Source organism: Chaetomium tenue, assembly GCF_020726465.1.
Source record: "Chaetomium tenue strain MPI-SDFR-AT-0079 chromosome Unknown F5144scaffold_5, whole genome shotgun sequence".
NCBI lineage: Eukaryota > Fungi > Ascomycota > Sordariomycetes > Sordariales > Chaetomiaceae > Chaetomium > Chaetomium tenue.
Window position 1 is genome coordinate 3,721,753 of NW_027117333.1, and position 13,823 is coordinate 3,735,575.

General features: G+C 54.2%; 3 protein-coding genes across 3 annotated transcripts; 2 read left to right on the forward strand and 1 right to left on the reverse strand.

Moving 5' to 3' along the window:
- Window positions 1-27: 27 nt before the first annotated feature.
- On the forward strand, window positions 28-1,350 carry F5144DRAFT_315138 (ATPase, V1/A1 complex, subunit E). Its single transcript, XM_066783994.1, has 5 exons — window positions 28-71; window positions 131-244; window positions 407-915; window positions 997-1,161; window positions 1,306-1,350. Exons 2-4 carry the CDS (start codon window positions 212-214, stop codon window positions 1,145-1,147), a joined length of 693 nt encoding a protein of 230 aa, XP_066641961.1. The 5' UTR covers window positions 28-71; window positions 131-211; the 3' UTR covers window positions 1,148-1,161; window positions 1,306-1,350.
- On the reverse strand, window positions 1,194-3,470 carry F5144DRAFT_315124 (uncharacterized protein). The gene is made up of 2 exons (XM_066783993.1): window positions 2,089-3,470; window positions 1,194-2,021 (listed from the first exon to the last, which is right to left on the reverse strand). The coding sequence occupies exons 1-2, from the start codon at window positions 3,349-3,351 to the stop codon at window positions 1,410-1,412; spliced, it is 1,875 nt and encodes a 624-aa protein (XP_066641962.1). The 5' UTR covers window positions 3,352-3,470; the 3' UTR covers window positions 1,194-1,409.
- A 4,656-nt stretch (window positions 3,471-8,126) lies between these two features.
- On the forward strand, window positions 8,127-13,246 carry F5144DRAFT_315166 (uncharacterized protein). Its single transcript, XM_066783995.1, has 3 exons — window positions 8,127-8,903; window positions 8,965-12,131; window positions 12,198-13,246. The coding sequence occupies exons 1-3, from the start codon at window positions 8,451-8,453 to the stop codon at window positions 13,186-13,188; spliced, it is 4,611 nt and encodes a 1,536-aa protein (XP_066641963.1). The 5' UTR covers window positions 8,127-8,450; the 3' UTR covers window positions 13,189-13,246.
- The last annotated feature ends 577 nt before the right edge of the window (window positions 13,247-13,823 follow it).

The following is a 13,823-nucleotide window of genomic DNA, read 5'->3' on the forward strand; positions in this document are numbered from 1 at the left end:
TCAGACACACCACACTGCAACACCAAGACCACGAGGTTTACGCAGTCCACCGAGTCTGACAACCCTCTCCTGTAAACTCGTACCCAACACCTCGACAAAAACGACCTTCTGCTTAATCACCGTCTTCAAGCTTGCTTGCTTCTCCCTTCTTCGACCTCGAACTTGCCGGACCCGCACCCTTCCCAGTCCGCCCAACAACCACCCCGTCAAGATGTCACAAATCCACTCGTTGTCCGACGACCAGGTACGCGATATAACCAATCTTAAGCTCCGCGCAAGGCGGAGCTTGGGTTATCCTCAACCGAACATCGCCCCCGTTCAGCGCCCACGTTCCCCTCCACCCCCTCATGACGACTCCCACACCACCGCCTACAAACCACTTCTAACCAAGCCATGCTTTCACTAGGTCGGACAAGAGCTGCGTAAGATGACGGCGTTCATCAAGCAGGAGGCGACAGAGAAGGCGCGCGAGATCGAAATCAAGGCGGACGAGGAGTTCGCGATCGAGAAGTCGAAGCTGGTGCGGCAGGAGACGGACGCCATCGACACGGCGTACCAGAAGAAGTTCAAACAGGCGACTATGTCGCAGCAGACGACGCGGTCGACCGTGGCGAACAAGACGCGCCTTCGCGTGCTGGGCGCGCGCCAGGCCCTGCTCGACGACATCTTCTCCGCCGCCGCCGACCAGCTCGGCGACGCCGCCAAGGACCCAGCCCGCTACGAGGAGGTCCTCAAGGGCTTGGTTCTGGAGGGGTTCTACGCCATGGGCGAGCCGGAGCTGCAGATCCGCGCGCGCAAGGCCGACTACGAGATCGTGCGCAAGGCCATCGACGCCGCCGCCGTCGAGTACAAGGAGAAGGTCGGCAGTGACGTCAAGGCGACGATTGACGAGGAGAACAACGTGCCGGATGGGAGGTAAGACTTGGCTAGCCAACCAACCAGCTGGCTCCCTGATATACTGCGGATTGGAGTACTGATATCATCTGTCTGACATAGCACTGGCGGTGTGGTCATTGTTGGGGGGAACGGCAAGATCGATCTCAACAACACATTTGAGGCGAGGTTGGACTTGCTCCGGGAGAGCGCCCTGCCAGCGATGCGCGAGGCTTTGTTTGGCAAGAACCCTAACCGCAAGTTCTACGATTAAGGCTCCCTACTCAGGTATTGGCGTTGTTTGCATTCCACGGCATAGATCGTCAGGGGATATTTGGGATTCACGCAAGATAGCCTGTTTGGGAATGTGCTTTAGATCATTAATCCGAAGCGGAGCCGAGCCGAGCCAAGCGCTAACGGGGGTATCTCTAGGGTTTGTATGATAGGTCGGGGACGGGGGATGATTTGGGCTGAGATGGAGAATTCAGAATAACGTGCACCAAGGCTGTTGCTTCCAAGTGTCGCCTGTGTTCTTTCTAAGGAGTCTTCGGGGATGCCCTTTTTTTCAGGAACCTCTTCATGAACTGCTGTTGCTTGGGGCGCTTGAGATCGTCCTCGGTTGAATTGAGTCCAAAGATGTCCTCCTTGGGACGGGGCCGTGTTCGCACGACGTGTTGTAACTTGCGCTCGAAGTCTCTCAGTTGTACGCGGACTTCTAGCCTCGACATGTAGGCAGCTCCCTGCTCGTGTATATTAGACCACAGTAGTTTGATCTTACGTGCCAGCTCGTCGACTTCGGCATTGTACTGTTGGACAGCCTCCGGGCTTGTGTTTTCGGCTGGTGGTGACCCGTCGCCAACCGCAACACTCAGCATCTCGGATAGTGCTAGTAGCTCCACATAATCCGTGTTAGTGCGGTCCACGACGAACTCATCGGCCTGTTCGAGACGATCGATGATGGACCGGATGCTGAAGGTGTCTTCTGGCGGAGAAAAGGCTCGGCGGGGGTCGTCGAAGACAAATACGAGTGCCAGGCGCCGGCGCAGCTCGATCAGCTTCACATGAAGCGGCGGAATCGAAGAGACGGCATTCCAGCGGAGTGTAGCATCTTGGGTATGTGAGTAGAGCGAGTCGCTCACGTTTCCGCACTAGGAGGGGCGAAATATGTCAGGAGTCGGATAGCGAAAGGTGTACGGGTTAGAGAGGGTTCCTCACGAAGTTATTCCAGACTCTCCACGGGACCGCCAACACAATTTGTAGCAACGCATCTTGGTACTCCGTCGCGACCGTTTCATCCTCACGTATGAGGTTGTCGATGCCGAGGCGGAGGAGGATGGACATGGTCCGTGTTAATGTTTGGGTCGTTGAACCGTGAGCAGTCCCCGCCAAGATGCGAAGCACAGCCTGAAGGCGGGTTCGGCAATCCTCTGGATAGGGAGCGCCGTTTGCCGAGTCTCCGCTTGGTTGAGACGTCGTCGCAAGAGCTCGCTCTGAAGCTCCAAGGTCTTGAAATAGCCCGACGACTTTATCGTCGAGCAGCAGTCGCTTGATCTGGTCTGAGCAGATGCCAAGGAGCCGAATATACTCGCCTTGGAGCTTCCTTGACTTCGTGAACACCGCCTCATCTAGCACCCACAGGAAGATCCTGTCAGGCAAGTTCTGCATCCGGCATTGGACATTGTAAGGCAGCCCGTCTTCGAAGACCTCGGACCTATGCTTTTCTGGACCAAGGAAGGCCCAAACTCCGGTGGCATCGGCCTTGGGAAAGGGGTGCCGTACTTGAATCGCCGTGCTGTTAGGTTGATTCTGGCGATCGAAAAAATACCACTCCTTCCGGCTGACCGTTGCCTCGGTCCGTTTCACCGCTTGCATTAGTCTCCCTCGATTCCCCTCGTCCTGGCTACCCTCGGGATCAGATAACACGTCCAGCATCGTGTCACGAAGACTGGTGTGCTCCTCGTTTGCCGCCACACGGTCGCGTGCTGTTGGGGGTCCCTGGGCTATGAGGGCCGCGGTACGCTGCTCACCCTCTTCGACGGCTTCATCCGCCTCGGCATGCTTGAGTAATGCCTTGATATCAAACTTGTGATGTTTGGTGTTGATAGTCAAGGGCGAAGAGTAGAACTCCAGCACTCTCCGCTTCGCCTTGGGCGTTGCATAGATATTGGACCCGTTTCCCGCTGCTTGAACGGGGAGGGGATTGCGTGGCAGATTTGAGAACAGCTCCGGAAAGTCGTCATCGGAACCAAATTCGTCATCATCCTCATCGTCTGAGCCCTTGATCACCGCGTTGCGGTCCCGGAAAGTTGATGCAGCGACTGGTGGGGACGAGGGGAAGTGAGCGGATGGTACTGGCGATGGTGATAGCGGGGGAGGAGTTATCGATGCTTCCGCTCTTAACGCCGCTTTGGGTTGTGGGCTCTGCGGCGATTTCGAGACCGGCTTGAAAAAGCTCGTTATACCGCCGGGCCTCGCCATTCAGAGCAAAATCGACATCTTCAGTCTTCGTCTCTTTTGTGGTTGGCAGATTGTCTCGTGCGAGTCGGGTCCCAAGTCGCGTTCTTGGCGCTTCGACGCGTCGACGCGCACAACTTTAGTTATAGGTTACACGATTACAGTAATTTACACCGGGTCGGGGATGCGTGAACCCAGATGCGCTTTGCAAAGGAGATTTGAAACAGGTGCACGGAGCATCTTGTTAGTCGCCCTCTGGCCAGATTAAAAAAAAAGAAGTCAAAGACATTAAGAAAGGCAAATGGAGAATAAAAGAGAAAGAAGGAATAAAGAAAACTATGTAGTAGGAAAAGGAAGAGGTAAAAAAAAAAAAGTAAAATTAGTGAAATAAACTAAAGAAAAGAAAGAAACCGAGTTAAATAAAAAGTAGACATTGAGTGCACTCTCTGGCCAAAAAAAGCCGAACTCCAAGTGGAGGTACCGCCGAAACCTTGGACTCCTTCCGGGCACCATGGTGAATCTGGGCATGTTCAAAATAATCGTTAAAGGTAGCGAATATGGTTTCAACCGTGAAATCGGGGTGTGAGCACCGTTGTTGATTGTAATATCGTACCTCGGGATCGATACGTCGCCGCTTACTCGGTGGCGCGTACCGGGCATACCTCTCTGGATCCAGCTCGTCCTTGTGTTTCTTGCGTAGATGGGCCCTGGACCCAAAACGCAACGGGTATACGAAGTCGCCCCTACTACAACTTGGGGTAGGGCAGGTCTGGGGCGTCCTTTCCCGATGAGCTTGTTCGATATGTTTCTCCCAGGCACTGATGGATGTGAACACCTCATCCGAGATGCAATCTGGCTCCGAGCATTTGCGGGGTTCGAAGAAGATTCCGGTTTTTCCAGCGGGACGGAAACGAACTCTACCACGGAGCATACATCAGACAAAGATTTTATTGATCAAGATTCTGATAACGGGGATCGGAGGAGTACCAGCTAGGGGGGGAGGAAGTGGAGGCGGCGGAAGAAAGCTCCGAAGATACAGCGGAGTCGGAGGGCGAGGACGATGAGGATTCGGAAATACTGGAGAAAGTCGCTTCTGGTTGGCGCGGCCTGGACATGGATTTCTAGAGGCGATCTCTCTCCTTATAAACGAAGAGATTCGCGAGGGGCGATATGGTAGCAAGCTCAGCGAATTAGTCAAAAGAAAGTAGAGGCAGTGTGCCTCAACTGGGTGTTTAGATATCATCTTTACTTAGATCTAACTGCATTCCCCCCTCTCCCCCTTTACTCCAACGGGGTTAAGAGGAGCGGCTCCCCATCCTCCCGTCGCAGGCTTGTCATCAGCCCTCTCTCAAACTCCGACTTTCGTACGGAGTTGTCGACGAGGTACGCGTCCGCTGGGCAGGGCCAACCAACTACGCGATATACGGAGACGTCCAGTTTCTGCGGCAGGCGGTGCAGCCGCCCGATAAGCTGGGCATCGGACCCAGGGGCTGAACTGAGGCTCGCAAATAATTAAACGCGATGCCGTGGCAATGTTGAGTCCCGCCCCTCCTGCTGTGGCGCTGAGGAAGAGGAAAACCGGCCCCGAGGTCGATTGGTTGAAGAGGCGTAGGCCATCGATGGGATCGTCGATCTTGATGTACCCGTTGCACATCGCTGTGTCTACGGCGAGTGCTGGGGTGGTCCTGGCTGTCTTTGAGACAGCCTCTTGGACAAAGTCGAGGGATCTAACAAACCTCGACGCCACCACGATCTTTGCTTCCGGCGCCTCTTCGCGGATGCGAAAAGCACAATGATAGAGCAGACAAGAGGGGACAGCAGGCTATTCAGAGACATACCCTTTGCCCGCTCTTTCCACGTACTCCTTTCGGCGAATGACATAGGATAGTAGACCGGATTATCTATTCGAAAGCCCAAAGAGGTACTCTTTAATTACCTAGGTAACTCGGTTTCTTTTGTTTATTTTAGTTTTCTCCACCTCCTTTCTTTTCTAGTTTTCTTCGCTGCCTTCTCTTTCTTTTCCTTTTACTTCTTTCTTTCTATTCTGCTTTCACTTTTCTTCCCTTTCTTAGGTAATTTCTTTTACTTCTTTAACTACCTTTTCTTGATTCATTTTACTTCTTCCTCTCTTTTCTTGATTCCTGTTCCCTTTCGAGTTGGAGGTAATGGAGAATTTCCTCAAGTTGACTCAGGCGTAGTCCTTCGGCAATCGGACGCTGCGTCTTTGTCGATCTCGTGCGGTTTGGTGAAGAGTAGGTCGACGACATCTCTTCCTTCTTAGCTACTGCTCTTTCCGAGGGCACGATAAATAAAGCTGAGATCGTGGTACGCTACGATGGCCTTCAAAATGTCTTCCTTTCGCCAGAGACTTACGTTTCACAGAGCCTCTGCCTTTTTTGGTCGCCTTATGGACGTCGAGGAATTTGTGTGTCTGGTTGTATTCCTCGCAGAGTTCTGAAATGCTCTGCTCCCGCTGCGCTAGCCTTTCCTGATACCGGGTCGCTGGCGGACTAGAGTATCCGTCCACTTTGGGTAGTATGTACACCAGTCGCGTATCCATTTTGGATGGGAGTTGTGAGACCCCGCAGAGACCGGGCATCCTTCTTGTCGACAAGGACAAGCAGGTTTGCCCGGTCGCCCCCCAGCTTTCGAACAAAGATTCGTGTGTGCTTCTGGGCAAGAATGATGTGATGGGTCATGGGGTTGAAGTCATTAACGCTGGCGTCTCTGCAGCCAGATGCAGGCGTCTTGAATTTGGTTGTATCTCCGAGTCCTGGCGTATACACGGGAAGAATCTCGCCCAAGACGACCACAAAATCATATGCACTACGTGTATTCTGCCTTTGCAGTCCGAAATGCTGCCCTGGCCCAGAGCGGTCTGAGCCCATCAACTGTAACTTCTCATTCGCCGCTTGGGTGCCCTTCCGCTTAAATATCATCGGATCGGATGCCGATGACCAACTGCCTCGTTCGGTTACCTTTGTGAGCTGGTACTCGAAAAGGCGTTGGTTGAACGTCTGTGATGATTCCATCGCCCGTAGCAGTGGCCATGATGGATGATGACCATCCAATAAAAGAGGCCGAGTTAAATAAAAAGTAGACTTTGGGCTTCCGAATGGCTGTTTTCGTTCCTTTCGTCGACGACTTCGCCGGTATTTATTTACACTTAAGAGTTCAGCCTTTTCCCACCCCCCCTTTTTTTTTTTTTTTTTTTTTTTTTTGTTTGTTTGCCCCTGGGATTCGTTGAAACCCGTCCACTGGATTTCGTCCTTGGATAGGTTTGTAGAGGCACAGATCTCGACGTCTGAACTAAGGCCTTGATTGGACGAACCACGGGGCGCAGTCGTTCCCTCGGAACTTACCTGCCCCTCCAGTTTACGACGAGGTAGCAAAGCAGCATGTTTCACTTGCCCGCTGACAGAGAAGGCACCGCCGCAAATCTGCGGCAACGTCCACCAGTACGAAGTGATGCTTCCAATCCGCGGTGCCACGGGTTGAGGCGGAGTTCGTCAGGCAATGAGTTACTTTTATCTCGCTTTCGTCGGGTAATCAAGGAAAACAGAAAAGTCCGAAGCGCACGGAGGCCCTCATGCCATCCTCAGCGCAACGTACTTCCCTTCTCTAGTTGGAGCCGAGAATGGTTCGTCGGGCGTCCAAGTGTGGGAGTCGCGGATGCGAATACCTTCATCAGTCTCTGATCGGAGTCGGTGAACGGGGTTTTCAACGGAGGGAAACAGGGCCGCAATCCCACGATGGGCCAGGTCGGACACCGGGGCTCACTAAAGTCCGAAAATGGGGTAGATCGCCGATAACCCCGGTACCTTCTGGCCCAAAAAACCGATCTCGAAACGGGAGCAAGAAATCAAGAAAAGACATAAGAGTCAAGGAAATCAAGAAAAAGGGAAAAAGGCAAAGAAAGTCGAGCAAAATATATTAAATAAAAGAAACCGAGTCAAATAAAAAGTAGACTTTGGGCTTCCGAATTGCTTTCCTTTTGTTCCGCGAGCCGAAGGTTTTGGCGGTATTTAGTTCCACACTTGGAGTTCGCTTCTTTTTTTTTTGGCCAGAGGGTGGTGCCCGGGAGGGGGGAAGGATTACTCAGTCCGTGACGAGATCGCCAAACAGGTCCCAATTTGCATATTCCCGTCTCGCCCGTCTCGTCTCCGCCTTCACCCCCGCTGGCCCGTTAACGCATGTGCGTGCTGCCGGCCTCCCCGGAACATAGAAAATCGGGTTCTGAAAGACACCGCGGTCCCCGAGCGAGGTCATCCATGTTGGGATGACGATATTGATTGGTACGAATTCAAGCGTATTCAAGTATTGCGACTTGGTGCTGATGGTTGACTCCTGATTGAGCACACTGTACAGAACTACACTAGATTTGATGTCAAAACGGGCACTTCGGAATGATGTGAGGGCGGTCAATACGAAAACAGCCTCGCATGTTACCCAAGATATTAACGACTGAGTTGCGGACGCAAGTTCCAAGACCAAGCCGAGAGCGACCAAGCGGAAGCCCCACTTTTGGTACCGCGACGCCGTGAAATGAGAGCGAGAGCGCTGACCAATTCAGGGACCTGGGATCCTAGCGGCCCTCCCCTGTTTCCATCTGCTGTTCTGTCCAGAGGAAGAAAGGCGGCCCAGTGCATTTGCTTCTCGCATTGTACCATTCAAACTCTCCCCTTTTCCTTTGACGCTCATGAGATCGTAGCCAGGGAGTTGACTACCAAAATCGCCCCCTCAGGTTGCTGATTGCATAGGCTTGCCCATGTCATAGCGTCGTCCCCTCGTTCTTTTTGTTGTTTGAAACCCGACTCTTCCGCAGCGCGCGCATCGAAATCTCTCTCGCCTGGGCCCCTGCCGTCCCTGGTTCTAGCAGCGGCCACGAAACACGTCCATCGCCACGTTCGCCCAATCTGCCTTATTGCCGTTCATTCTTGGCCGCTTCTGCACTGGATTCGCGACCGCTTTTCAGCACGACACATTTGGGACAACAAATTGGTACGAAATCGTCCAGGTCGGACCCCACCGCCACTCCCGACCCATCTAGAGCGACTCGGCCAAGCTTGGCCAGCCTGGCGACCATCTCGGGGTGATCGGGCCCAGCCCGCGATCCCACCATCATGGCGTCTCCGCAGGGCGGTGCGGGAGATGCTGCTGAGCCGCATCTGTCGTCGATGCAGCGGTCTCGATGGGCCACCCGGAAGTTGACGGTTAAGAGCAGCTCCATGAAGCGTCTCTCGCTGATGGGGAGGAAACACAACAACAAGGGCATGGCGAACGAGAAGAAGAGAACATCGGGGGGGACTGACGCGTCCCAGCCCGACGATGGCGACCAAGAAGACGACGCCAGTGTCCAGGAGGAGCTTGGTGATGGTCCGGGGCCGAGGGAGCTGTTCTTCAACATCCCTTTGCCGGCCGAATTTCAAGATGAGGAAGGGTACCCGTTACAGCAGTTCACGCGAAACAAGATTCGAACCGCCAAATACACGCCGCTCTCCTTCGTTCCCAAGAACCTGTTCTTCCAGTTCCAAAATATCGCCAACATTTTCTTCCTCTTCCTTGTTATTCTAGTGGTAAGTCGGTCCGCGTTCTACTCCTTCGCAGGCGGAGAGTTGACAAGAAACTAATTGTTAGATATTTCCTATTTTCGGCGGTGTCAATCCCGGGCTGAACGCCGTCCCCCTAATATTTATTATTTGCGTTACGATGATCAAGGACGCGATCGAAGATTACCGAAGGACGAACCTCGATAACGTGCTCAACAATGCGCCCGTCCACCGGTTGTTAGGCAAGAAGAACGTCAACGTGCGGGAGGATAATGTCTCGGGGTGGCGGAAGTTCAAGAAGGCCAATTCTCGCTTCTTCGGTTCGATATGGCGCTCGATCGAGGCGCTGTGGAAGAAGGAAGAGCCAAGCCACCAGACCTTCAAGACGGCCGACCCACGCATGTCTATCGAGACGAGGACCACCGCCTGGGAACCCGTCGCGTCGCCGCACTCGCGCCAATCAGTTGCCCCGGCACACGAAGATATCCAGATGACCCCAGTACCGTCGCCCTTGCCCCGTGACCCCGACATGCCCACCATGTCGTCCACCATGGATAACGAGGCGGTACTCTTGCAAAATCTCAAAGGCGACCTGATAAATACAGAGGAGCCCATTTCCGGAAATGCGAGGTTTCACAGGGATGCTTGGAAAAACTTGGTGGTCGGCGACTTCGTGCGCATCTACAACGACGACGAACTCCCCGCGGATGTCATCATTCTGGCGACGTCGGATCCAGACGGCGCGTGCTATGTGGAGACGAAGAATTTGGACGGCGAAACTAACCTCAAGGTCCGATCCGCTCTGCGATGCGGGCGGACGTTGAAGCATGCACGCGACTGCGAACGCGCCCAGTTCATCATCGACAGCGAGCCGCCGCAGCCGAATCTCTACAAGTACAACGGCGCGGTCAAGTGGCAGCAACGAGTTCCCTGGGACCCCAAGGCCGAGCCAAGGGAAATGTCGGAACCCGTCGGTATTGATAATATGCTTTTGCGGGGCTGCAACCTCCGGAACACGGAATGGGCGCTCGGTGTTGTCGTCTTCACCGGCCATGATACGAAGATCATGATGAACGCCGGTATCACACCCAACAAGCGGCCCCGCATTGCGAGAGAGCTGAACTTCAACGTTATCTGCAACTTCGGCATCCTTCTCGTCATGTGTTTGATCTCTGCTCTCGCGAACGGTGTCGCCTGGGCTAGAACTGATGCTTCCTTGACCTGGTTCGAGTACGGCTCTATCGGAGGGACCCCGGGCTTGACTGGTTTCATTACGTTTTGGGCTGCCCTCATTGTATTCCAGAACTTGATTCCCATCTCGCTCTACATTTCGCTTGAGATTGTCAGGACTGCCCAGGCGTTCTTCATCTATAGCGATGTCGGGATGTATTACGACAAGATCGACCAGCCCTGCATCCCCAAGTCGTGGAACGTCTCGGACGATGTCGGTCAGATCGAGTATATTTTCTCGGACAAGACGGGCACCCTCACGCAGAACGTCATGGAGTTCAAGAAAGCGACCATCAACGGGCAACCATATGGCGAAGCGTACACTGAAGCCCAAGCCGGCATGAACAAGAGACTGGGCATCAACGTCGAGGAGGAGGCGAGGACAATCCGGGCCGAGATCGCCGACGCCAAGGTTAGAGCGCTCCGTGGACTTCGCCAACTTCACGACAACCCGTACCTTCACGACGATGACCTGACCTTTATCGCCCCCGATTTCGTCGAGGACCTGGCCGGCAAGAATGGCCCTGAACAGCAACAAGCAAACGAACAATTCATGCTAGCCCTTGCCCTCTGCCACACGGTCATCGCCGAGAAGGAACCAGGGGATCCCCCAAAGATGCTTTTCAAGGCTCAGTCTCCAGACGAGGCGGCCCTGGTGGCCACAGCACGCGACATGGGTTTCACTGTGCTCGGCTCCTCAAACGACGGAATCAACCTGAACGTCATGGGTACCGACAGGCACTACACCGTCCTCAATACCATCGAGTTCAACTCCAGCAGAAAAAGGATGAGTGCGATTGTGAAAATGCCGGATGGCCGGATTGTGCTTTTCTGCAAAGGCGCCGACAGCATCATCTATGCTCGCCTCAAAAAGGGCGAGCAAGCCGAACTCCGCTTGGAAACGGCGAAGCATCTTGAGCTGTTTGCGGTTGAGGGTCTCCGGACGCTTTGCATCGCTCAAAAGGAGCTCACCGAGGCGCAATACCTCGAGTTTAAGAAAGAACACGACGTGGCCGCGACGGCGCTAGAGAACCGTGAGGAGAGGCTCGAGGAAGTAGCTGATAAGATCGAGCGAGACCTAACCTTGTTGGGAGGAACTGCCATCGAAGACCGTCTTCAAGACGGCGTTCCGGATACGATTGGGCTGTTGGGCGATGCCGGGATCAAACTCTGGGTACTCACAGGCGACAAGGTCGAGACAGCGATCAACATCGGGTTTTCCTGCAATTTGCTGAACAACGACATGGACCTCATTCGTCTCCAGGTCAACGAAGACGAAGCCAGCTTGGCGACGGAGGCGGAGTACCTAGCGATTTGCGAAGAGCAACTTGACAGTGGCCTGGCAAGGTTCCATATGACGGGCAGCGACGAGGAGCTCAAGAAGGCCATGAAAGACCACGAACCCCCCGCCGCCACTCACGCGCTTGTGATCGACGGCTTCACGCTTCGGTGGGCGCTCAGCGATACCTTGAAACAGAAGTTCCTATTGCTGTGCAAGCAGTGCAAGTCAGTGCTCTGCTGCCGTGTCAGCCCCGCACAAAAAGCCGCCGTCGTCGCCATGGTCAAGAACGGCCTCGATGTCATGACTCTCTCGGTAGGAGACGGTGCCAACGACGTGGCCATGATTCAGGAGGCGGACGTCGGCGTCGGCATTGCCGGCGTGGAGGGGCGGCAGGCTGTCATGTCGGCTGACTACGCCGTCGGGCAGTTCCGCTTCTTGCAGAGATTGGTGCTGGTCCACGGGAGGTGGTCGTACAGGCGCTTGGCAGAGTCGATCAGCAACTTCTTCTACAAGAATATGGTGTGGACGTGGGCCATTTTCTGGTTCCAAGCCTTTACGGATTTCGACATCTCGTACATTTTTGAGTACACGTACATCCTCATGTTCAACCTTTTCTTCACATCGGTCCCGGTTATCCTTATGGGCGTCCTGGATCAGGATGTGAGCGACACGGTGTCGCTGGCGGTGCCCCAGCTCTACCGTCGCGGGATTGAACGGAAAGAGTGGACTCAAACGAAGTTCTGGTTAGTATCCTACCTCGGCCCCGTTGTTCTTTTTGCCCGGCCTTTTTACTGACACGATATCTCCAGGGCGTACATGGTTGATGGCATCTACCAGTCCACTCTGAGCTTCTTTATCCCGTACATCTTTGTCATCCTCACGACCACGGGCTCCGGGAACGGGCTTGATGTTTCGGAGCGGACACGGCTAGGGTGTTATATTGCCCACCCGGCCGTGCTCACCATCAACTCGTACATCCTGATCAACACCTACCGGTGGGATTGGCTCATGATTCTCGTTGTTGTCATCAGTGACGTCTTCATCTTTTTCTGGACTGGCGTGTACACGTCGTTCACGTACGCTGCCGGTTTCTACCAAGCAGCTCCTCAAATCTACCAGGAGTTGACCTTCTGGATGTGCCTGATCGTCACTCCGGTTATCTGCCTCCTACCACGTCTTGTGATCAAGGCGATGCAGAAGCAGCTGTTCCCCTACGACGTGGACATCATCCGCGAGCAAGCCAAGCGCGGCGACTATGCCGACGCCGACGCGGCTGCTGCTGCGGCCGTCGACGCGACTGAAGGCGTCGAGGACGCATCAGCCAAGTCATCGTCCTCGTCGGGCAAGTTATCCGGGCGGAGCAGGAAGGCAAAGCACACGCAGTACGCGAGCGTTGATGAGGACAGACGGCCAATCTACCCGCCATCGATCGCGACGCACAATACACGCACGCAAAACGGAAGCGACGGGACGACCTATATCATGAGCCGGGCCTCGGCCGAGCTGCAGCAGCAGCGGGAACAGCAACAACAGGATGATATCGGAGTAGAACCGGAGCGCGCTGTCACCCGGCCGTCAATAGATCGCTGCAGGCCGTCGTACGACAGGGTGCGGCGGTCGATCGACGGGCGTGTGCGCCCAAGCTTTGAGGCCAGTAACGACTTCACCTCGGCTGCGCGCTTGAGCAGGATTGAATCGACGCATTCGGCTCAGGGGCTCCCGGGCCAACGGCGGTTCAATCTGACGACGGTGAGGAAGCGGGGACTGTCTGCTTTCTCCAAGAAGAGTATTGACCCATGATATGACGGAAGAGAAGAAGTTCGGACTGTATATGTGGTGTTCCCGCGCGGTATCGGCGATGGGTTCTTTGTAGTTCCCCGTTTTTCTTGTTTCTCACTTTTGATCACCCGTCTTTTTAGATATCCCAGCAGGCGGCATGCATGCGTGCATGGATGGGAAGTAGCATGATATCCCCCATCCCCCACCCCACCGACATTTGCGGAACAAGGAGCAGAGAGGAGCGAGAGGAAGTGCAATATTGTCGGTGTTTAGAGTTGTTCGACGCGAAAGATGAAGGGAGGAAAATTTGGTTGCGGTTTGGGAAGGAAGGCGGGACTTCCCCCTGGCGGCTGTTCCTTGTTGCTGCGTAGTGGTGCTGTTTCCCCTTTCCCTTTTCCTCTCTGTCGGGCTTTTTTCTGTTGTTTTTTCTTCCTTCTTTTTCTTCATGGCATACGGCGTTTTGGATGGGATACATTTGCGATGCTGGAGGAAGCTATGTTCCAAAGCGGCTTGAACTTGCGTTGTTGCTGTACAATACAAGAGCCATTTTGCATATATACCTTGTGCAGATGATGTCAGGATATGTCGTGTGCTGTAGTCATATGGGCTTTAGGAAAGCAGTTCCCTTATGTCTTATATACCCTTGGCTCAAACCT

What these genes read in the sequence shown, in the direction of transcription:
- F5144DRAFT_315138 (XM_066783994.1), top strand. Translation starts at nt 212, where the DNA reads ATGTCACAAATCCACTCGTTGTCCGACGACCAG. An exon ending in ACTCGTTGTCCGACGACCAG is followed by an intron (nt 245 to 406) that starts GTACGCGATATA and finishes TGCTTTCACTAG; the next exon opens with GTCGGACAAGAGCTGCGTAA. An exon ending in AACAACGTGCCGGATGGGAG is followed by an intron (nt 916 to 996) that starts GTAAGACTTGGC and finishes TGTCTGACATAG; the next exon opens with CACTGGCGGTGTGGTCATTG.
- F5144DRAFT_315124 (XM_066783993.1), bottom strand. Translation starts at nt 3,351, where the DNA reads ATGGCGAGGCCCGGCGGTATAACGAGCTTTTTCAAGCCGGTCTCGAAA. An exon ending in GGAGAGTCTGGAATAACTTC is followed by an intron (nt 2,022 to 2,088) that starts GTGAGGAACCCT and finishes CGCCCCTCCTAG; the next exon opens with TGCGGAAACGTGAGCGACTC.
- F5144DRAFT_315166 (XM_066783995.1), top strand. Translation starts at nt 8,451, where the DNA reads ATGGCGTCTCCGCAGGGCGGTGCGGGAGATGCTGCTGAGCCGCATCTG. An exon ending in TCTTCCTTGTTATTCTAGTG is followed by an intron (nt 8,904 to 8,964) that starts GTAAGTCGGTCC and finishes ACTAATTGTTAG; the next exon opens with ATATTTCCTATTTTCGGCGG. An exon ending in TGGACTCAAACGAAGTTCTG is followed by an intron (nt 12,132 to 12,197) that starts GTTAGTATCCTA and finishes CGATATCTCCAG; the next exon opens with GGCGTACATGGTTGATGGCA.